This window comes from Syngnathus scovelli, chromosome 4 (genome assembly GCF_024217435.2).
Source record: "Syngnathus scovelli strain Florida chromosome 4, RoL_Ssco_1.2, whole genome shotgun sequence".
In the NCBI taxonomy this organism is placed as follows: Eukaryota; Metazoa; Chordata; class Actinopteri; order Syngnathiformes; family Syngnathidae; genus Syngnathus; species Syngnathus scovelli.
Window position 1 is genome coordinate 20,304,059 of NC_090850.1, and position 22,222 is coordinate 20,326,280.

Consider the following 22,222-nt stretch of genomic DNA (forward strand, 5'->3'; position numbering starts at 1 on the left):
AATGGTACAAAACGGTTTATTTTAAGAAGAAAGCAATGTCAATACAGATATATTCAAATACTGAATAAATATTTTTTAATGATAAAAAAAGGGAAATAGTTAATGTGCTTGCTAGCTAGTCTGTCAATGATATTTTTGAAGAGCCAAAGTTTCTTACAGAGTCTGTAGGTCCTTGAATGTATCACAACTTGTATGCGTGTGCTTGGTAGACGGAAAAGTTTAACATAGCATGCATCCAAATTCCCAGTGTTCTTGAATGCGTCTTCAGTATAGCTCCAGCCAATTATTGGTGGTGTCCGAATTTGTACGGTGCGTCCTCCAAAGACAAACTTTAATGGCTACTTCTGGGTTGCCCCAACTACAAGCAAGTGTCCGAATTGTTTCCATGGAGACAGACCCTAAATGAAGTTGGCTTTCCATCCTTTCCCGTGTGCAAATGTTTTTACTTCCTGTTCCAATGAGGGTCAGCTGCGCCCCCTGTGGGCCACGTAGTGTCTGTGGGGGTGGCGAGAGCAGGACGCGCAACAGCTCCTCTTATAGTAGTCATACACGCACAAGCGAGCCTGGACCACAACGTTGCAGTTGAAGTACTCGTCTTTGCAGTGCTCATCTGCAACGGAAAGGCAAAGATTCAACGATGGATTCAAGCAAACCAACTGGTGTGGCTTTTTGGACCAACCTATTTGAGGTACGCAAGGTTCAGGGTTGCAGTCTTCCCGTTCGGCAGGTTTGAGCCGATCCTCACAATTTGTACTGGACTGCATGTCTTCAGAGAGACAACGAACCTCACGCACACGGAATCCTCCCTCACATGTTTTGGAGCACTGCATGGACCAAAACAAAAAGTTAAGGTTTTAACGTAATGTTGAGGGCAGTGTTTCCCAACCTTTTTTCATTCACGGCACACCTTTTCAAAATAAATAAACATTTATGTTAAAACATGTCTGGTGTTTTATTCCTTGTGTTTTTATTCGCCAATTAAAACATAAAAATCAGACATTTGGTTAACTGCTTTATATGACAATATATGTAGGTACACCTCATGTACACTTCAATAGGTACACAACACGAGGTAAAAAAAAAAAAAGAATAAATAAATTAAGGGTTAGTTGCACAATAAAAGCACATTATCACACCTGGGATCGAACCAAGTTCTTACTGAGCAAGAGCCCGTGTCATTATCCAGTCGGCTAATGCGACCTGCACTGTTTTGTACTAGTGATGTGCATTCTAGTTCTTAATTGAACTGAATCTTTAGAAAGGGTTCACTCAAAATATTTGTTCAAAACACTCGTTCACCGAATCGTTCACTACACTTTCTTATTTATTTATTTATTTATTCCTTTTTTCTTTTTTTTAACCTCGTGTAGTGTACCTATTGTAGTGTCCATGAGGTGTACCGCGTTCCAACATGTTTTCCAAGTGACCCTCGTTAAGCGCAGGTGCGTGAAAAGTTTTAGCTTCTTTCACGGTCAAAAGGAGCTAAAAGTTTTCACGCACCTGCACTTAACGAGGGAATCACACGGACACTCCATTAGGTACACCGCCATTTTCAAGTGTACCTAATAACAGGCCACTTTATTAGGGAAATATCATGGTCAAAGGTCACAGGTGTCAAGCTCTAGTCCTCGGGGCCGCGTTCCAACATGTTTTCCAAGTGACCCTCGTTAAGCGCAGGTGCGTGAAAAGTTTTAGCTTCTTTCACGTTCAAAAGGAGCTAAAAGTTTTCACGCACCTGCACTTAACGAGGGAATCGCACGGACACTCCATTAGGTACACCGCCATTTTCAAGTGTACCAAATAACAGGCCACTTTATTAGGGAAATATCATGGTCAAAGGTCACAGGTGACAAGCTCTTGTCCTCGGGGCCGCGTTCCAACATGTTTTCCAAGTGACCCTCGTTAAGCGCAGGTGCGTGAAAAGTTTTAGCTTCTTTCACGTTCAAAAGGAGCTAAAAGTTTTCACGCACCTGCACTTAACGAGGGAATCACCCGGACACTCCATTAGGTACACCGCCATTTTCAAGTGTACCAAATAACAGGCCACTTTATTAGGGAAATATCATGGTCAAAGGTCACAGGTGTTAAGCTCTAGTCCTCGGGGCCGCGTTCCAACATGTTTTCCAAGTGACCCTCGTTAAGCGCAGGTGCGTGAAAAGTTTTAGCTTCTTTCACGTTCAAAAGGAGCTAAAAGTTTTCACGCACCTGCACTTAACGAGGGAATCACCCGGACACTCCATTAGGTACACCGCCATTTTCAAGTGTACCAAATAACAGGCCACTTTATTAGGGAAATATCATGGTCAAAGGTCACAGGTGTTAAACTCTAGTCCTCGGGGCCGCGTTCCAACATGTTTTCCAAGTGACCCTCGTTAAGCGCAGGTGCGTGAAAAGTTTTAGCCACTTTCACGTTCAAAAGGAGCTAAAACTTTTCACGCACCTGCACTTAACGAGGGAATCACACGGACACTCCATTAGGTACACCGCCATTTTCAAGTGTACCAAATAACAGGCCACTTTATTAGGGAAATATCATGGTCAAAGGTAACAGGTGACAAGCTCTTGTCCTCGGGGCCGCGTTCCAACATGTTTTCCAAGTGACCCTCGTTAAGCGCAGGTGCGTGAAAAGTTTTAGCTTCTTTCACGTTCAAAAGGAGCTAAAAGTTTTCACACACCTGCACTTAACGAGGGAATCAACCGGACACTCCATTAGGTACACCGCCATTTTCAAGTGTACCAAATAACAGGCCACTTTATTAGGGAAATATCATGGTCAAAAGTCACAGGTGTTAAGCTCTAGTCCTCGGGGCCGCGTTCCAACATGTTTTCCAAGTGACCCACCTTATGTATTTACACATAAATACTTGCGCCTGTTTGCATATGCAGCAAGGTTCCAATTGTAAAAGAAGGTATATGCTCACACCTGGGATCGAACCAGGTACCTGCTGAGCAGGAGCCCGTGTCACTAACCAGTCGGCTATTTTGACCTGTGATCCCTTGGCCGTCTGCACTCTTTTGTATTTGCATTCCAGTTCTTTTAAGAACAATCTTTAGAATCGGTTCACTCATAATATTTGTTCAAAAGAATCATTCACCAAATCGTTCACTACACTTTCTTATTTATTTATTCTTTTTTTTAATTTATTTTTTTTTACCTCGTGTAGTGTACCTATTGAAGTGTCCTAATCACAGGCCACTTCATTAGTAGGGTTTCAAAGTAGGGTTAAAATTTCAAAAACCAGGGTTAGGGTTTCAAACTAGGGTCTGTTATTTTCTGGAAAAATGTTGACTCAGGTATTCCGTGCTGATGTTGGAGCACGCATCAGATGCGTGTACTCACAGCGCTCCAGTCGGTGTAGTACCACTTTACTCCACAAGCTTTCACGTTGCAGCTCTGTTGGCTGAGCGGCTTCTCCAGCGACGAGCACTCATACTGGGGCGCCACGGCAATCGCGTCCGATGACCTCGTCAGACACACCACTGCCCGCTGCTGCTTGCCCACGCCGCACTCTGCAGAACACTGACAAACACGTACATGTAACAAATGCTAGCTTTTTTTTTTGTTGTCTTCAGAGACAGAAAGTAGTTTTAAAAATCACTGCACATGTTGATATCAGCTGACTGATATTCAACATGTTTATATCAGTGATGTCACTGATATCACGGATATCGGCGATATCACCTCATAACTGTGTCTTCATACCTGAGTCCACGGGCCGGTGAACCACTCCATGGCGTTTTCACAAGGGCCTGTGTTGCACACTTGCGAGTCTGGAGGTCGTTCGCTGCCGCAGCCCTCCAGTGGGAGGCTGCTGATGTGATTGTTCAAGCACAAGACACCTCGCGTACGAACGCCCATCCCACACTCAGCGGAACACTGCAAGAAAAACAAATTGCCTATTTAAATGATACTAAAAATGAGTTAATTTGCCATTCTTGGGTGGATTTTTCAACATTTGGAGAAAACAGACAAAATCACCAAGGGTGAGGCTTGAACCAACAACCTATGATTTGAAGGACATCAACTTTACCACTGAGCTACACCTCCAAGAACTTGTAAGAAAGAAAAAGTTACAATATTGATGCTTTATGTGTAACATTATTGAGGAAATTTTTAAGCATTTGAGCATAATGCTGACAAAGAGATTCCAGTTGAAACCAGACAGTATGTATGGACCGGACCGAACCGTACATGCACTGTGCATTCATCAATCACATGCACAGATGTTTTCCAGAATGGCGACTTTTCGCGAGGGAGACAAAAGTCTTTCCATTTAACATTTTCAATGGGAATCTGTTGGATATTCTGACAGGGCGGAGGCTGCATTTTTGTTCTTTTTCCAATTATTGGGGCGTCCGTTGTGTGTGTGTGTGCTACCTTGGCGCCCCAGTCTGTGTAGAACCAACTTTTGGCACAGGCGCCCATGTCGCAATTCTCCACGTGGACTGGCCTCAGGTTCGGGTTACACTCATCGTCGGGCACAAAGTCGCCCACGTTGCTGACACAGCGCACGTCCCGCCGCCTCTGACCCAGCCCGCATGGCACCGAGCACTGCCGGAACACAGCCGATTAAGAACCCACTCGATCATCCTAGCCGTGACAGACGGTCGACACTCACGGCGGTCCACTCGGAGAGGACGCGCCACTCGCTGCAGATTTTGGTCTGGCACGTGCCGGAGGTCTCGGGCCGCTGCAGGTGGTCGCAGCGGCTGGCGTGCACGTTGTGGGTGCGGTCAGCGTAGGTTTGGCGACACAGGACCTGACGCTGCTGCGTGCCCAGACCGCACGTCCTGCTGCATTCGGACCACTCGCCGATGTCCCAACTAGCAAAAAATTTTAATAATATTTGGATTTGAATGAAATGGAGACACAATTGACTCACAATGCAGGGCAGTGCTGCAGGTTGCACATTTCCTCCTGCTCCACTGGTTTACTGCTGCCCTCACACAAAACGTCCTGGACCTGGGCCTGGTTCAGACGCTGGACGCAGTGAAAGATGGGACGCCTGGAACCTACACATTGCAAAATTAAAAACTCAAGCTGAAACTAGCTTCAAATTTACAACCTCAAGGAGCGAAATCTCACCTTTACCACAGGAGGCGCTGCACTCGCTGGTGCCGGCCCTCTTCCAGCTGTATTGCCGTTGGCGCGGTGGCGCCTGGTTGTCATGACGATGAGGCGGGTAACTCCCCCCACCGGCTGGGTCATAATTTCCCCGTTGGGAATCGTCGTGCCCCACTTCTTGCTGCTCGTTCACGGCGTTCCCTGAGAGGTGTGATTGATTTGAGTATGGGTGGATGTCATGTGACCTTTGATCCTGGGGGTCTTGTTTACCTTGTGGCGTCTCCAAGGCGACCACATATTCATAGTGAATCCCAGGGTTGGGCTGCTGGAAGATCAACTGAGGGGTATTGAGATTTATCTCAATTAAAACTATACAGAAATAAAATAAAATAAAAATAATGTTTCAATGTTTAAATTTTTAAATTTTTAATTTTTTTAAATTTTTTTTAAATTTAAAATAAAAGTAATTTTTAAATTTTTAAATCTTTATTTTTAATAAGAAAATTAAAAAATATATAGTTTTTAAATTTTTGAATTTTTAAATTTGAAAATTTTTTTTAAATAAAAATAATGACTAAATATTTAAATTTTAAAATGTTTAAATTAATTAAAAATTAATTTAAAAAAAAAACTTTTTTAAATTTTTTAATTTTTTATTTAAAATAAAAATAATGTTTAAATTTTTAGATTTTTAAATTTTTAAATCTTTATTTTTAATTTTTTTTATTTTTTATTTTTTTAAATTCTTTAAAATGTAAAATAAAAATAATAATAATTTTTAATAAAAAATCAAAAACATAATAATATAACTACATATATGAATTAAATTAAATGAAAAATATACAGGAAAGACAAAAGTATATGTGCTCAACTCACATAAATTTCCAGGATCTCATTGGTGGGCCCCTCGGCAAGCAGCGACTCCCCAGCAGTGCTGCTTATTTCATTGGGTCGGCGGTATGTGAACATCGTGCCCCCGCCCTCATACTTGCCCGGCCGATCAATAGCCCAATTCCCGTTGATGATGGCCCGACCCGAGCGGCTTCTCAGTGCTGCGGGAAACCGACAAGAAGATTCTTTTCCAATAAGTCTCACCAAAAAAGCCAAAGAAAAATGCAGAACCGAGGTCTTTTCTTCCCAGAAAAATCAAATGTGGAATAGCACAACCTTATGTGAGGGCTGTAAGTAACTTTGAAAACTTGTAATCCTTTTTCGCTGGCAGACCTTTTTGGCCCAAGCACTCGGTGGATTAAGCAAAAGGGAACATTAGAAATGCATTAGGAGGGTAACTTAAGACTTGTAAAAGACTGTTTGGATCAAGTGAAAGCACATTCGGGCCCACAAAAGAGAGCCACTGAGGGAATACGTGGGATGTGTTTGCTCATGAAAAATCCATTATAAACCCCGTTGTCCTAGATTACTTGAGCGGAGAATACATACGCCGTACCGGGACCTGTACGCCGTCGCAAACTTTGTCATGACAAAACCGTTTACTTAAATGAGCACTTTCATCGAGGGAAGGGTTGGGGGGGCAGTTTTTGAGGTCTTACCACTAAAATGGGGTCTGGCTCTCATTAAATAACATTCCAACAGTTAATTCAGAAAATGGTCCCCGCAAATCAAAAACATTTAAAGGATTATTGTTGTACGAAAGAAAGTGAGCCGTGATTGGTTGTTACTTGTGTGTCAAAATGGCCGCCTTCTGAGCTGGATGAAATATTTATTTTAGGATTTTTTTTTTGGCTTTGTGAAGCATTTTGTGGGGTAAAAAAAAAAATTCTCCTACCTAAGTAGTTGCGGCTTTTAGTCATTTCTGTGACGTTGATCTTGGTAGCTCCTGGCGGGATTTCAGCGATCTTATGGTAGCCGATTTTGGTCAGAGAGTGGCGGAAGAGTCCCGATACGAGACGGCAGGTGCTGTTATCGCCGCCGCACACTCCGCACTTGTCCATCACCTTCCCGGAGCCAAGGAAGCCATCGCAGCCTGGAATCTGTGAGGAGCAACCAGAGAGGACTATTTGTTAAAATAGTTGAAAATGTTGAGGCGATGTCCCGTCACGCAGGATTCTAAAAGTTCCGCTTGTATTTCATGTTTCCAATGATTATAACATCCAACAAATAAAAAGTCCCCAGTGGAAAAAAAGAATAAAAGCGCAGCCATGAAGAAGTGTTAGTGACATGACGAGCATTAAACGGCTCTGCCGTGTCAGCGTAAAATCCATCACACCTCACACGACACCATCACAGCAGTCAAAGTCTCCCCTCGTGAAACAAACGTTGACACGAGGTTATTCACGGGCAGTCGAGGGAAAAAAGAAAGAGGAAAACCATTTTCTTCAGGTGGCTGATGAAATTGTCTTTGCTATACAAATATGGAGGCTGATAATGACGTGTTTGCAAGGTTCCGTACAAGAATTTGACTGAAATGGCTGCTTTGAAACAAAATGGCTGACTTCCTGTTTAATTTAAGGGATGATTACTGAGTCTTTTTACAGGATCACATTCACTATTATTATTATTATTATTATTATTATTATTATTTAATCTTATGGTTTTATTCATTTATTTTACCTATTGTTTAAATGTACATATTTTTTAAAATTTTTAATTTTAATTAAATTTAATTTAATTTTAAAATGTAATTAAATACATTTTAATTTTATTTTTTTACCTATTGTTTTAATACACAATTAAAAAAAAAATATATATATATATAAAAATAATAAAGGTTAGCTGATGCTTTGATGACATCATAGGATGGCGCCACAGAGCCTCATTTTACCACTTATGTATTTACGAGCGAGGGATGAAGGGCGACTGTTTGGAGGGTACGCCGGGGATTCGAAGAGGTCTACACACGCACAAACACAAATAAGATCAAATGTTTTCTTGGCGTAGCATCTGGAAATGCCATAAACCTTTGCTTTATAGAATATCCAGCCCATGTCCAGGAATGTATAGCGATGGCTGGGTGGGATGCTGAATCTGGAAGTCGAATTAAGTGAAACGTCACGTTCCAGAAAATCCGCAAACCTTAGATTGGTGTCTTTCTTGTAATATTTTTTTCTCATCTATTTACATATTTATTATTGGAATAGTTTGACCTAGATATACTCGTCAGTCAAGCAGAGCTGGGCTAAAACGGCGGTGACGGATCCAATTAACCTAACCCAACTGTGACATCACAACAAGATGCTCGAGCTCTCCCAACGTTCCACCAGGTACCCCAAAAAAGCAGGTCCTACCTGGGCCCTCGGCTTCCCCTGCACATGGAGGCAGGCCAGCAGCAGCAGGCTCGGCACCGGCAGCATTCTCCCCAAAAAGTTACACTGCGCTCGCTCTCAAGTCCCCCCCCAAAAAAACGTCAGCGACCATCCCTTACGAGCTTTGTAAAGAGAGCTTTTGGGGAGGTGCAGGGGAGGGGAGGGGAGAGGACGCTTTGCTGAGGTTTTTCTTTTTTTTTTTTTTTTTTAAGGGAGAGTAAGCGGACTGTTAAAGGGGAATTGAGAGCCCACTGAAACATTTTGGGAAATCTTTCCATGCATGGGACAACTGTAGGAAGCGAGTTCTTGATAGTGAGAAACAGCAAATATTTTTGTTTTCTTGGTTGCATCATCTGTTGCTAGGCAGACTTCATAGGACTCTATACGTTAGCTTAGTCCATTCTCCCAATTTGTCCAGCTGTTTATAAATAACTAAAAGTTGGAGCTCTGGAGGCTGCAGTATTTCAAGCTCCCCATTTAGCATCACCTTTTTTTCAAGCTACTTATCAGTGCCGGATTTCAGATGAGCAAAACAAACGGCAAACGGACAGTTGCGATTCATATTTATAACAGATGTTTTGGCGTTATCACTAGCCGATGAGGGCGGGGGTGAATTTCCGAGTGCAATGGCTCCAGCAGCTGAGAGGAGTGATGAGGGAATTTTTTTCTGAATGAGAAGAAGTGTGAGGATGATTCAGGAAGTGAACGCACCGCTGCGGATCACTGCATTTGTATAGTGTGTTTGCTCCCACGCAACGACGTGTCAGGCCAATTCTGGCAGGTGTGTTTTAGCCACTTGGATTCAAACAGTGGACAAAAATCCCACAGCCCAACTTCCTGTGGACCTCAGCTTCACTCCACGAGATGCCTCTTAAACTATACCGCCCCCTTGTGGCCACAATGCAAGAAAATAAAGTGATGTGATCTTACCATGCACTTTCCCGATACACACACCGAAGAATTGTTGGGTCCGCATGGCGTGCCGTCGATCACCTTGTCGGAGTGTCGCACGTAGAAACGAAAGCCGGCGGCTCGACAGTTGAGCTCGCAGTGCTGATCCCCTGTAACTAAAAATCACATGGACACATTTTAACTCTTATCTGGACTTCGAATCCCCCACAAAAATTATTGATACATATTCATTCATTAAAATACATATCATATGAAAATCCATATCATTATTACAGTAAGCCCCCGGATATTTGCAGTTTGGCATTCACAAATAGATTCTATTCGGACAGTCTCAGATTTCTTTTTGGACTCTTTGTTTTGGGTGCTGAATACAAGTATTACTTTGGCGCCATCTAGCGGAGATTTTGTCATCAGCACATCATTTTTTTTGGCGCATTTTTACTGGATTTCTTTTGTACATGCACGTCGCACTGGTACCTTCATTGAAAGGCTCCCACTCGTACAGATTCCCCATGAAAGGCTTCTTGTTGTGTGTGGAACACTGAGCAGCTCTGATGGGTTTGCTGAATGCGGGGCAAGCCTAAAAACAGATGATGACATTGTTAATAATAATCATTTCATTTGGAATGGGACTTTAGCTGCACGTTTAAAACATTGCCTGTATCGCTGAGAATGACATTTTTATTTTTGAACATTTTCCATTAATTGCTATGGGAAATTTGTATTATTTAAAAAAACAACAACAACCTGTGAGCTTGACTTATTTAAAAAAAAAAAAAAAAGGGATCGCAAAATCTGCATTCTGGAAAGATTAACACTAACATTTCTTCTTCACCCTTTCACGACGTTAAATACACACATATATTTGCACAGACCAGCTGTTTATTTCTAAAGGGGTACGCCAAGGTTATGTATACACGCACACAAAAAAAAAAACGTAATTAGTCAAGCAGGAAGAAGTGAAAGCCAGCGTTGACGTTACTCATCGATCAGGTTGCTGTTAAAAAGAAAAACGCGTCGACGTCCCGATTTAAACAAGTCTCGGCTTTGATTTACTTTACGCTCGTGATGTTATACAGAACCCAGGGGGTGTGTTTCATTTCATATAGACGAGTTCTCTGAGTCGCGAAAAAAATGCAGGAAGTCGAGAGTTTATTCAGTTGGACGTTGGTACCTTATGGTCGCAGATTTTGTGGCGATCGCCCTCTCCCACACAAGAAGAAGCCGGGAGAGGTTGGTAAGGTCGCTCCAGTTGTCGCTGCTGAGCTCGGGAATCCTGCCCGTTCGGAGGAAGCCCCGTCTGCCCCTGCTGCTGGTACAACGGCGCCCAAAGGGTCTCCGTGTGAGGTCCGCTGTGGTACGACCCGAGTCCGCCGTGGTGGGAGACGGCGGAACGTCTCTGTCTGTCAGGCTGAGACTGTCGGACCCTTCCGGAAGCCCGAGATAGAGTTCTTCCAAAGCCGTACCGGCCCGGGATGAAGGCGCTGATCCTCCTGAAGACAATTAGGCAGTGTCGGGTGGTCAGGGTCAGCAGATCTTACAACCCAAGTTCTAATGCCTATCTCCTAAATGTTGTTCTAGAAAAAATGCCTTAAGTTGGAGTTAAGTCCTTTAATGGAAGTGCGCCAATGGAGTCGTTCCCCTTCAGCAGCCACCCCCTGTCGCTGAGCTGTCAGCTTGATTTGTTCCAACAGGAAGGACTGCAGAGCTGCCAAGCACTGGCTGAGTCCTGGACTCTCTTTAAAGAGGAATTTTGCAAAGGGGGGAGGGGGGGGGGGGGGGTTCTCACAACCCACCGCGACTTTAGTCCCAATGTAACAAGAACAAAAAAAAAAAAAACTGAAGACAGCATTTGGTTTTGTCTAGTGGATGCAGGATTTGGCCATTAGGGGGGCGGCCTAGGCGAAGTCCTAAGACTAAATATCATTTTTGATTTTGTCAAAGACTGTCAGTACCTGCGTCCACCAGACGGGCTCCCCCTGCCCTCTTGACGGCCGCCATCCCGATAGATGGAAACTGAAGGCCTCAAAGCTGAGATGACCTGACCCGGATAAACAGGGTAGACCTTCAGACACGATCTACTCCGCTTCTGCACGCCACCTCCACATGTCAGGGAGCAGGCCGACCAGGGTCCCCAGGGAGCCCAGGATCCTTGGATGCCTCCATGGTCTGTTTCAGAGTCTAGCACGGGCGGCGTCCTCTGAGGAACCTGGTTGAGAACAATGAGATTTCCTCAGGTGGACCTTTTTAGAAGCTCAACTCTTCCCCACTAAAAGTTCTAAGTCGTGTTTTGGATGCAAAGTCTCTGTTGGCTCGAAGCCCTGTCTCCCTTTGCCAGAAACATTTCGGAGTGAACTTTGAGATGCCTGCAGCGGCTTTGGGAAGACGATCTTGCCAGGCCAGGCGGCTTTTATTATATCTTTTAAGAAGCCTCCATTCATAGGATTTTTAGAGAACAGAAAGTTTGGAAGATTGTCAGTACACTTGTCATCCGTCAATTATTAGGCAATCCATCTTTAACGGTTACAAAACACGTACGTTGGGTTCAAAGACTCAAATTCATCTTTGATGTTTCACCGAAGACTTGATCGTCGACACTTTGAATGTATTAAAATTGTATTTTCAGAATCCTTTAAACACTTTTTTGATGGTAAAGAAAGTTAGGAAAACGGCAAAGACTATGTTTCCGAATTTCCGGTTTATTCCATAAACTGCTGATGTGGCAGTTTGTTGACACAACATTGGCACCTGAGTTTTTTTTGGGAGCGTTCCTGCTACCTTTCAACACTTTACGGGAAGCAGGAAAGAGGAGAGTCCGCTCAATTGGCGGTATTTGACAAACAAAGACACGATTATGATGACGCGTGCAGGGCGATGTCACGAGATGTGCGCGTGCACGTGCGGGTTCGGTCCATGCTCACCTTTCTGTGGTCTGCGACGTGCTGACACCTCACAGCCTCCAAACAAAATAAAAATAGCACAACGTCCCTGCAGAGCGAGCCAGTTGAGATTAGCTCCAGGTAAAAGAATCAATGGTGCCACTTTAAAAAAAAAAAAAAAACATTACCTGAAAAGCCACGTGTAGACTCCTCGCATTCTTGAAGGATGATGATCACACACTAATCGGAAATGACAAATTAGACATGTTCAAACACAACTTTGTTTTATAGTGAACGACGTAATAAAATCCTACAAGAGTAACACAACACACTACAAGCTGATTTCATAGTGATATATTAAATGGAATGTGCGCAATTTGAATTTAAAGAGTTTGCATACTCAAAACAACATTAATTATGTCGACTGAGACTTCCCATGTGGACCACTATAATGGCCGAAAAAAAAAAAAAGAGGGGGGGGGGGGGGGCATTGTCAAAGTCATCGCTCTCACCAAGTTGTGGAGAAAGTTGAGCAGCTCTATTTTTAATGGATTGTACTTGCTAAATATTAGAAAATCAAACTATTAACATTTCGTCTTTGGCATCTTTCCTGCATGCAATTGTCTTTGATATTTACACAAATTTCGGTTCATTGCGACTGACATGTTCCAAAGATGCCAATAAAGTTATTTGTTATTACTAATTACATTTTTTATTGATAACAAATACTCTATACCGACATAAACAATAAAAAAAAAACGAAAAAAACGATGTAAATGAAAAGAAAAGCTTCAGAAGTGAGTTAAATAATCCCATTAAAAGTTTACAATAAGATTTACCTGAGCGTTCCTGATTTACGTGAACTCCAGTGGACTTCGAAGGCAACATATTCCAGTCTGCAGCCCAAAATGAACGCCACTTTTTCTCGGCTTCTAAACACATAATCCACGTTTCTCCTCAAGCTTTTCCCGTCCACCAGTACCTGCCGAATCGTGTGAAACAAACATCCTGGATCTCAAATTAAGAGTCACGCCAAAAAAAAAAAGTGCGGAGGAGTTCCACGGAACCGCTTAGCTCACGTGCTTGTGACTTTTACGCACACAAAAAGAGTCTGAATGTGAAAGACTTGTTGTGAGCCACACACGCGGTAAGGAAAAAAAGTGACTCTCTTGCGCCCCCTGCTGAGACGCACTCGTCGGCCACTACATTAGGGACACCAGAAATTGCTTTTACCAAGATTTTACTGAGGAAGGGAAGGTTGGAAATGTCCATGTTACTTGTTTACTTTCCAAATTGAATTATTTATGTATAAAAAATAATTAAAAATGGAAAACAGTATTTAAAAAATACATGGTACATCCTACAATTGAAAAAAATAGTTAGGCATGAAAACACAATGAGGTGCACCAATGATTGTGTTAATAGAGAATCTTTTAATACTACAATAGTGGAATCCAGTGTTTTTAAAACAAACTCTTGATTTGTGTCTTACCATCTTTTCTCAGGCAACACACGTGGGACATGAACATACATTATGAGCTGAAAGACAAGATTATTCAAAACAGATTGTGGTCATTTCAAAGCTGTCCCAACTACATTCAATCAACAAGTCCTTAAAGTGGTGAAGGTGCTTGTGAAAACGTCCAAACGTGAGCGTGCGTGTGTGTGCGTGTGTGGTTACGGGTCATGATGGCAATCACGAGCTGTCCTCATTCACTTGGACAGCTTGGCAAGGCTGGCTTGGCGGAAGGCTTCTCGGTCGCGCATCTCCAGCACGCAGTCGCGCACCATCTCGGCGAACATGTTGGGCCACAGGCGGTGCAGGGCCTCGCCCTTCACGTTAGTCTCTGAAGCCTGGCGCACCAGATCCTGAAGATACAGGTCCACGGTGGCGGCACGCTCAGACACCTCGGCGGCGCCTTCCTGTAACGCAGAAGAGCTTAGTTGTTGCTACTGTTAGCATTAGCATTAAATTAGCGGACTGAAAGGTTAACTGCAGGACGTGTCTCAATCCTTGCGCGAACCTCCGGGCTGTCTGTGCTGCCGTCCCGGCTCGGATAGTTGAAGAGTGCTCGGCTCAGGCCTTCGCCCGCCAGCTTCCCGTTGTCCCGCAGCTCCTCCGGGCTAAGCCCCGCACGCCGGCCGCGCCCCTCCAACAGGAACTGCAGCTGCCGCTTCCTTCAGGGGAGGGTGAAAGATGAGACAGAGAGTGAGTGAGGATTTCACAATATAACTCTCAGCTTTTTTTTAACACAGACAAAATGGCACTAAATTTATTTGAGGTGAGTTTTCAAAACTATTTAGTGAGGGGCGTGGCTTAAGTGGGGGGGTGAACTGAGGCTACAATCAAATCTTGCTAGCAACTGCAAACTCACCTTTAATAAGTTATGCGAGGAAAATGCATGCTTAAGTCAAGATACGAATATAAAATACGGCCCTTTTAATATATTGAGAGAAATTGACTTCAGACGCTCGGGAAACCCAAGTGGCACATTAAAAAAATATCTCTGACGGCGGTGAAATTGTCTGGACATGACATGCATTTTTCCGGTTTAATTACTAAGGAGTCTACGTTGCTATTTACAGTTCAGCCCGAGTGCACGCTCCAGGATAGAATTAAAGTATGAAAGGGAAAAAGGTGGAATGTTTCTCTATGTGTGCGTGTGACGGTGCCAAGTACCCACCCCGAGCGAGACGCATCACCTTAGCACCGCCGGCTGCCTGGTGCCAGCAGCAGACAAAAATGCGTATGGAAACACACGGCAGTCAAGCACGCACATGCCCGCGAGGGTTTCCACGTCGGTCACATACTTGCTGTCAGTGGTGGGAAGTCATCAACTAGGAATCTTACTTTCATGTATCTAAGTAGATTTTTTTTTACAATTGAGTAAAAAAAATAACCCAATATGGTTCAAAAAGGAAATTGCATTAAATTAGCGCCTCACCTGGACTCCTCCAGCAGCAAGAGAAGACGGCAGCGCGGAGTCTCGGTGGCCGCTACGTGGCCCAGCGTACCGAAGACGCGCTCGGCAGCGATGACGTCATTCATGGTGACCTGGCGAGGGACGTGAACACACACATACATACACACGTATAAACTAATACGACACACAGAAACATACAGAGTGACATCAATATGCTTAACGTTACAGAGATGTGGACCTGCCAATGCCGAGGAGAGCCAGTACAGATCTACGTAATTTATAAATGATCTCATATAGGACCAACATCCAAACATAATTATGTTTGATTATAATCAAATACAAAATAATAAAGCAAAAAACACGTCTATTGAGGGATATTCCCTGTTTGAGTATTAAATTAAATTAAATTAAATTAAATTTACATTAAATTTACATTTAATTTACATTTAATTTACATTTAAGTAAATGAAGGTCTTTGGTAATTACATTTATGGTTGATGCTCTTAGAAATATATGAACATCAAAAAGATTATAAATAATTTTTACTTTTTTTTTACAAGATATCTGATAATGTAATACCCTAATTCCATTTTTAATTAATAATAACAGAATTTGTGCACTACTGCCATCTACTGACGCAATGCGGACTGACCTCCTGGCCGTTGATCTTCTGCAGGTTAAAATGGTGGAGACGGTAGATGACGAAGGAGCGCCACAAGGCGAGGCCCACCACCGGGTTGCCCTGCGGGTGTATGGTCAGCTGGTCCAGACGGCGAACCTGAGCCAGTGCGGCTAACTGTGGCAGGCGGCTGATGTTGGCTTCCAGGAAAATGAGATGCTGCATAAAAAAAAAATACTAAAGTTGCATATTCCGTGTTGCATAAATATTCTGCGTATAATCTTCTCACCGCCAGATTGGGGAACTTGACCCTGATCCTGGGCAGCGTTGGTACGATGGCGTCAAAGTGGATGTAACGGAAGGCGATGACGGTGACGGCGCCGGCCGTCTGCACCCCCCAGCCCCTCTCCAGTGCCTCCAGGGCACCCGGGCCGAACAAGCGCAAGGTGTCGCCGTCCAGCTCGGCCAGATGACTGTCGGACAGCGACAGGCTCGTCACGCTTCCTGCTTCGGTGGGCCTGAAAAATTTGGAAAAAATATAGTAATATAGTAATATTGTGTCCAAGTGTGGTCTTGCCTGTGTGTGTCTAAACACATATTTGAAATAATAAAGGATGCAACCAAAGCAAGCTGACACAAAACAGCCCACTCAATTACGCTCGGCAGGAAGTCGTGAAAAGACGACGGGGAAAAGTATCACTGAGTTCAACCTACTGCGCGGAAAACATGTCACTCATACGCTCAAATCCACCATCATCACACTTAATCCCGCAGGAGATCATCTGGCAAATTAAATCTTCTCTACACCGTCTGTATGGACTTCATTTCTTTAATAAAGAGGATAAGTGTTGCTACAACAGCATTATATTGTCATTTCCCCACTTAAACAGCGACAGATGTTTGGGATTTAGCGATTAAGCTAGCTCTGCTAGCTGTAGCGGAATGATAGCTCTGCTAGCTGTAGCAGAATTATTCTGCTTTTCCTTTGATTTTATTTGTATCGATGTGAAGAAAAACATGACAATTAGCATAGGAACTAAAATGAAATACCAAATTTTCAAATTTTTTTTCTAAATTCAACCAAATGGTAAAGATCTCTTAAATAGGCACAGATATGTAATCACAGGATGCAGATCCAGATGTCCTCCTGAATCTGTTTCTATTCCGGAAGGTGACAACCCACGCGCCATCTGTGACGGCGTACTTCCCGAGGATTCTCACGCACGGCGGCCAAACGATACGCGATGTCGTGCGAGACATCAACAAACAGGAGACAATTCCATCCGTTAAGCAGGAGGAAGGTTTCGCCGATTGTTTGTGTTTGCGTGCGTGGGAATGACGGTGTCACCTTTCTCAAAGGCTAATGAATGACACGCTCGGCCTGAGGGGGAAGATAAAATATAGATTTGGGGGGCGATACAATGGAAGCAAAAGCTGACACCGGGTTCAGCTCACAGGGGTGAGGCAGACATTTGTCACCATTGCCTTTCAGGGCCATTTTGTCTGTTTGCGTGCCGAGTAGGAAACGATTAATGCGACTATGCACGCCTCCTCATAATTCATCTCTGCATGAGGTCTTAAAAACGACTGTTGATGCAGAAGACTGATGCATACGTGATGGATGTAATTCAAACACGCTTTACGAAATCAAAAAAGGACGAACTTAAAATGGCCATGCAGATTTTAACTGGTCAAAACTTGTTTTGGGGTTTTTAGAATGATCTAAAAATGAAATCACGTGAAAACGTGTCTTACTTTGGATCTCGAGGGCTGTTTGGACGGCTGTTGGTGCGGAAACGGTTTTCGGGTCCACCCGTCATTCGTTCCGGTCCAAAACCCGGACTGACCCGTCTAACATAGGGAATCAGACAGATTTTTTTTTTTATTCCACAAAAGAGCTTAACTTAATTTCATCAATTATTGCTATTGTAAAATGGGATCTTTAATTTGATCAAAGGAGGGTGACATTTTGATACAGTACAGTAAACTCATCGAAAATGAAGCTTCAAATTTGCTTCACGAACCAGTAGTATTTTTTTTCACGTTAACAGCAGTTATAACTATTAGCAAAGAGCATGAAAATAGATAATTATATTTTATTCTAATTGTGATCACATACTGTTACATCAAACCCACCGTGGCTCATCGGGCGAAGGCTCCTGAGCTAACCCGTTGGTCTGCGTGTGGCAGTGGGCGGGGCTGTTCTCCGGGCTGACTTCTTCTTTGGCGCCGTTGGTTGTCGTACACGTCGACGGCAGCTCCAGGCAGGCGGCGACGACGCCCTCCCACTGCTGCGCCGCATTACGGATGGCGAGACGCCGCTTCTCCTATGCAACACACACGTCGACAGAAAGTTGGCAAGGTTTCAAGTGTCACTCGCCCCAAGCTGAACCATTCAAGCTGTCTGTCTTAGGTCTCAGTCGAAAGCTACCTAATAGCTTCTGCTGATGGCTGAGATGTTGAATTTGAGACTTACGGTGGAGTTACACAACATAAATTCACCTCTGTGACAACTTTAAACAATTGTGGTTGAAATTTAGCATTGACACCCCCCCCCCCCCCCCCCCCCCGTGTGGAATGTACCACACCCCGATGGCGAGGTGAGTCGGTAGAGTAAATCTACCTTATGAATGGTCTGCTTGTGACTCTCCTTCTTCTTCTCCTCCTCTTTCCGAGCCTGCACACCAGCCATGCGCCGATCCTCGTCCTTTAAAAAAACAGCAAGGTCAGCAGTCTTGCGACTTCTAAATTATTCAGCGGAGTGAAGAACTGCCCAAAAAAAAATAGAGGTGTCGTGTCGGTCAGAATTGGACCATTTGGTGCAGTAGGAGAGGGGATCTGACACCAGCCAGCCAGCATCATCATCACAGGATTATCGGTCTAGATTTTCAGTCTGGGATGAACACAGTCCAGCTGTTGGGGATAGCCAATACTCCCAGAATGCATTGCTGCTAAGCTGTGACAGTCGGTGACATCGCAACACTTGTTTTGGGATCCATGAGATGGTGTCAAGGGGGGTGGATCTCTGCCAGTTAGGTCCACTGGGTTCACAAAAATAAAAGTCCCGCTGTTTTGGTCAATATGTTATTGATTTCAAAGGAGGCGGTTTTGCAACATAAATAATGGATGGATGGATGGATGGATGGATGGATGGATGGATGGATGGATGGATGGATGGATGGATGGATGGATGGATGGATGGATGGATGGATGGATGGATGGATGGATGGATGGATGGATGGATGGATGGATGGATGGATGGATGGATGGATGGATGGATGATCATCATGATCATCATGATTATGATGATCATCATCATCATCATCATAATAATAAATATGAGGCTAATTGATTACTTAAGTTCAGATGGAGGAAGTTGCAACGCCGGACACGGTGAAATGAAGTCGGCAAAGCCACAAATAAAACTCAAAGCGCGTGTGTGTGATAACAGCTTTTGAACGTGTCGAAACAAAGACACAAATGGACTTTGACAGCCCTTTCTGAAGGTTTGCTGGCTTCGGCAGCGACGCCTGACAGTTTCGTCTCGCTGAGCGATGCCTTGATGGTTATTTTAGACAGCTTAATGCCGAGGGTCACAACATCTCCGGCAGGCGATTACATATACAATACAAAAGCCTTTAAAAGTGTTTCAACAAGGAGGACAATTATTTACAAAATACATTTGGATTTGAAGAGAGAATAAGAGCTGGAAGAAACAAGTTCTGCTTCTGGATTTGGAAAGTAAGGTAGCTCATTATATAACATGTTTCATTTTATACAGCACAGGAAACTCACAAAAGAGAGAAAGCGTAATGAGGCTTACCGTGATGCGCTTCATGTCCAGCTGTTTGAGGTGAAGCACACAGCGCAGGACAGCTTGCTTGTACCATGTCTCCAGGGCTACGGGGTTCCCATCCAGGGTAAGCTCGGAAAGGGAGAGCGGCTCCCTGGAGCAGCCTAGCTGGGGGAGACTAGGTCAGGAAAAAAAAAAAAAAAAAAAAAGTTCAGATTGGAACCGTTACAAGAATGACGCAACGTCTGTGATCAGAGGAATAATCGCAATGATTGCATTTCACCAAAATAAAGTTGCCATATATCAAGAAATAAAAAGTCAAAATTTGGAGTCATAATATCTAAAAAAATAGAATAAATAAAATAAAAACAATAATAATAACAATACAATAATGAGAAAAATGTTTGAAAAGTTTTGCGGACCGCGTTGAAAATAGAAAGAAGAAATAAAAAAGTCTAAATTTTAAGTCATAATATCTAAAAAAATAATACAAAAATGAGGAAAATATAAAGTTTTACGGGCCCGCATCGAACATATTTTTCAGAACATTTGACGTGACTGCCCCTTTAAGGGGTGTGGTCTTGTGAGTGACATCACAGGCTGGCATTTAATAGTCAGCTGTCTCCGACAGTAGCTTCTACATAGTGTTTTCATTTTGCATGTGCGTGTTTGACAAACAGCTGACATCAGCAACTGTGGCTCTCCTTGCCCACATGCGAGGACATTACCATACTTTAATTGCTCATTTTTTTTGTTTTCCACCCAATCAGGCCACATTGCACATGCAGGCTTCGGCCACATTATTGCGAGAAGAAGTTAACGTCTTCATTGATGCTGCCAGGGAGGGCGTGACAAGACAGCCCACATGCCCTGAGCTAGCAGTAAACATCCAACGTGCTTCAAACAACTTTTAGGCCTGGTGGGTCTTCTCCAGATTCAGTATGGGATGAACGGTATGGGATGAGGACAAAGATGGGGGGGCATTAAGGTGGCTGAAACGCTTACCTGCTGATGTTATTACAGCTGAGAAAGAGTCGCCGCAAGCGGGGCAGACGTTCCACCTCGTCCTGGGAGGGAAAAGGAGGGATGAGAGAGGGAGGAAGAGCATCGTCACTTTGGCCTCTCCTCTGAGTCAGTCACCTTGCAGCTCTCGGCTCCGGCGGCACAGCATCCCAATTCGCCCTGCGCATGCACCGAGCCCGGCATGCTGCTGCCTCGCGGAGGGAGGCGGTGTGAGGATGAGGAGGGGAGGGGGAGCAATGCAGAGATGCTGCAGCAGCCCGCATACACAGTCACACACACACACGCGCTTTGGTGGCAAGGAACAATGGATCTGAATGAGCTCCATCCGCACACCCGCCCCTGCCAAAGCCTCAGAGGACCACACATGCAAATGAGATTCAGCGGAACATCTCATGCCCAACACGCACATCCGATTCCGGCAAGACTTGCAATTAATTCGTACTGCACCTATTTATATCAGCTAAGCTAGCAGGTTGACTATGCTGTTTGCAAGTGTAAAAATAAGTTAGACATTAGAGACTTTGATAATAAGTGTATATTGCTAGCGGTTAGCAGCTAATGCTATTGCAGGGGGGGGGGTACCAACTGTTATTATCTATGGCGTGACTTGCATGTGACAATCAATGAGGTGATGACTGGGTTAGTCTCAGTGTGAAAAAAAAAAAAAAGCTGTCAGCCAGAGAAAGCTGGAAAAACACAAACACAGTCTATTAGCTGTGATCGATTGTTTGGAAAGACAGCCGCTGTAATTGGTCGGCCGTCGTTAGGCGGCTTGTCAGCTCAGCGATGACATCATGTAGTCTGAGATGGGGTGGTTATATTTAGCCTCAGACAGCGTGCGATGGCCGCCGCTGCTCTGGCATGCGAACAGAGCGCGGCGAAGAGGAGACGTGCCTGCAGGGTTGCGAGGGGCAATAGAACACAAAGGTGGCTAATGTGTTAGCATTAACTTTCTATCAATTCCTAGAAGTGTTTACATTTTAGAATAATAACCACCTCAACTTGCTTGTTCAGCAAAGTACACACGAATTAATTTCATGGCGACGTTAGAAAAGAGACATCTCCAAACAAAGTCAAGACCACACACGAGTAGATGTTCAAGTTAAGCGATCCGCAACAAAGATGGATATCCCATCGCGTGAATATTGTTGACGCTCTCAACCGTAATGATGTTTCAAGACAAATGGAAAAAAGCCAGCCTGCCCCTAGGTGATGATATCGTTTTTTTTTTCAAACATACTCCGTCACGGGGGATTCTCCGAATGAAAGAACCACCTGACGACAAGTGAAAACAATTTTGATAAATGACTCTTGCCACGCTCTTGCATCAGTCACAGGTTCAGAGAACACCATAGAATTGAAGAGTAAGTGAAATATTACATCCGATCATTAGCACATAGTTGCGGGAATAGGTGAGTGATGGGAGAAGATTGGAGTTGATGTTATGTTGGATTCCAAGTGGATGTCCTTCATCAAAAAGCAAGAAAAGTGCTCCAGGGATTTGAGTAGAAAATGAATAGGCGGGTCCTGACATGTCGTGTTCCTGTTTAAAAGCTTTAGGAACCAAAGGAAGTGAGTTTCTTGTTATTCAGGGTCTGATTTCGTGCGCTGAGCCCGGGAAGCTTCTGAGAAGGTCTCGGAAGCGGCGTCAGATTTGATGACACCAATGACCGAGCATTTACATTATAAGTGGGAATTTAAAAAACAGGATTCGGATGTAGATTGGAAGACCTGATTTGATAAA

General features: G+C 43.8%; 2 protein-coding genes across 7 annotated transcripts in view; both read right to left on the reverse strand.

Annotated features, from left to right (window-relative positions):
* LOC125967721 (thrombospondin type-1 domain-containing protein 4) lies at positions 1-13,729 on the reverse strand. Of its 3 annotated transcripts, none has more exons than XM_068650356.1 (18): positions 13,612-13,729; positions 12,959-13,101; positions 12,308-12,359; positions 12,162-12,228; positions 11,196-11,449; positions 10,415-10,733; positions 9,718-9,820; positions 9,259-9,395; positions 6,852-7,056; positions 5,942-6,117; positions 5,087-5,402; positions 4,884-5,013; positions 4,620-4,824; positions 4,379-4,552; positions 3,704-3,877; positions 3,341-3,520; positions 680-824; positions 1-610 (listed from the first exon to the last, which is right to left on the reverse strand). In XM_068650356.1, exons 2-18 carry the CDS (start codon positions 13,059-13,061, stop codon positions 465-467), a joined length of 2,886 nt encoding a protein of 961 aa, XP_068506457.1. In that variant the 5' UTR covers positions 13,062-13,101; positions 13,612-13,729; the 3' UTR covers positions 1-464. The 3 variants fall into 3 exon arrangements, with proteins under 3 accessions (XP_068506457.1, XP_068506458.1, XP_049574984.1); XM_068650357.1 differs by lacking the exon at positions 13,612-13,729 and having other exon boundaries at positions 5,087-5,266; positions 5,336-5,402; positions 12,959-13,382; XM_049719027.1 differs by lacking the exon at positions 13,612-13,729 and having other exon boundaries at positions 12,959-13,382.
* Positions 13,533-22,222, reverse strand: part of LOC125967723 (leucine-rich repeat-containing protein 49) — a 16,166-nt gene continuing 7,476 nt past the window's right edge. For 2 of the 4 annotated variants that reach the window (XM_049719033.1, XM_049719032.2), the window contains exons 10-19: positions 20,461-20,522; positions 19,486-19,633; positions 18,286-18,369; positions 17,799-17,989; positions 17,418-17,513; positions 15,952-16,180; positions 15,696-15,881; positions 15,065-15,174; positions 14,144-14,297; positions 13,533-14,042 (exon numbers count right to left, since the gene is read on the reverse strand). In XM_049719033.1, the coding sequence (XP_049574990.1) occupies positions 13,833-14,042; positions 14,144-14,297; positions 15,065-15,174; positions 15,696-15,881; positions 15,952-16,180; positions 17,418-17,513; positions 17,799-17,989; positions 18,286-18,369; positions 19,486-19,633; positions 20,461-20,522 (1,470 nt within the window). In that variant the 3' untranslated portion in view covers positions 13,533-13,832. Of the gene's footprint in view, positions 14,043-14,143; positions 14,298-15,064; positions 15,218-15,695; positions 15,882-15,951; positions 16,181-17,417; positions 17,514-17,798; positions 17,990-18,285; positions 18,370-19,485; positions 19,634-20,460; positions 20,523-20,595; positions 22,171-22,222 lie in introns of those variants that run through there. The other 2 variants (XM_049719036.2, XM_049719035.2) reach the window with 2 other exon arrangements.

What these genes read in the sequence shown, in the direction of transcription:
- LOC125967721 (XM_068650356.1), bottom strand. Translation starts at nt 13,061, where the DNA reads ATGTGTTTAGAAGCCGAGAAAAAGTGGCGTTCATTTTGGGCTGCAGAC. An exon ending in GTCTACACGTGGCTTTTCAG is followed by an intron (nt 12,229 to 12,307) that starts GTAATGTTTTTT and finishes CTCGCTCTGCAG; the next exon opens with GGACGTTGTGCTATTTTTAT. An exon ending in ACACAGACTGGGGCGCCAAG is followed by an intron (nt 3,878 to 4,378) that starts GTAGCACACACA and finishes TTTTTCTTGCAG; the next exon opens with TGTTCCGCTGAGTGTGGGAT.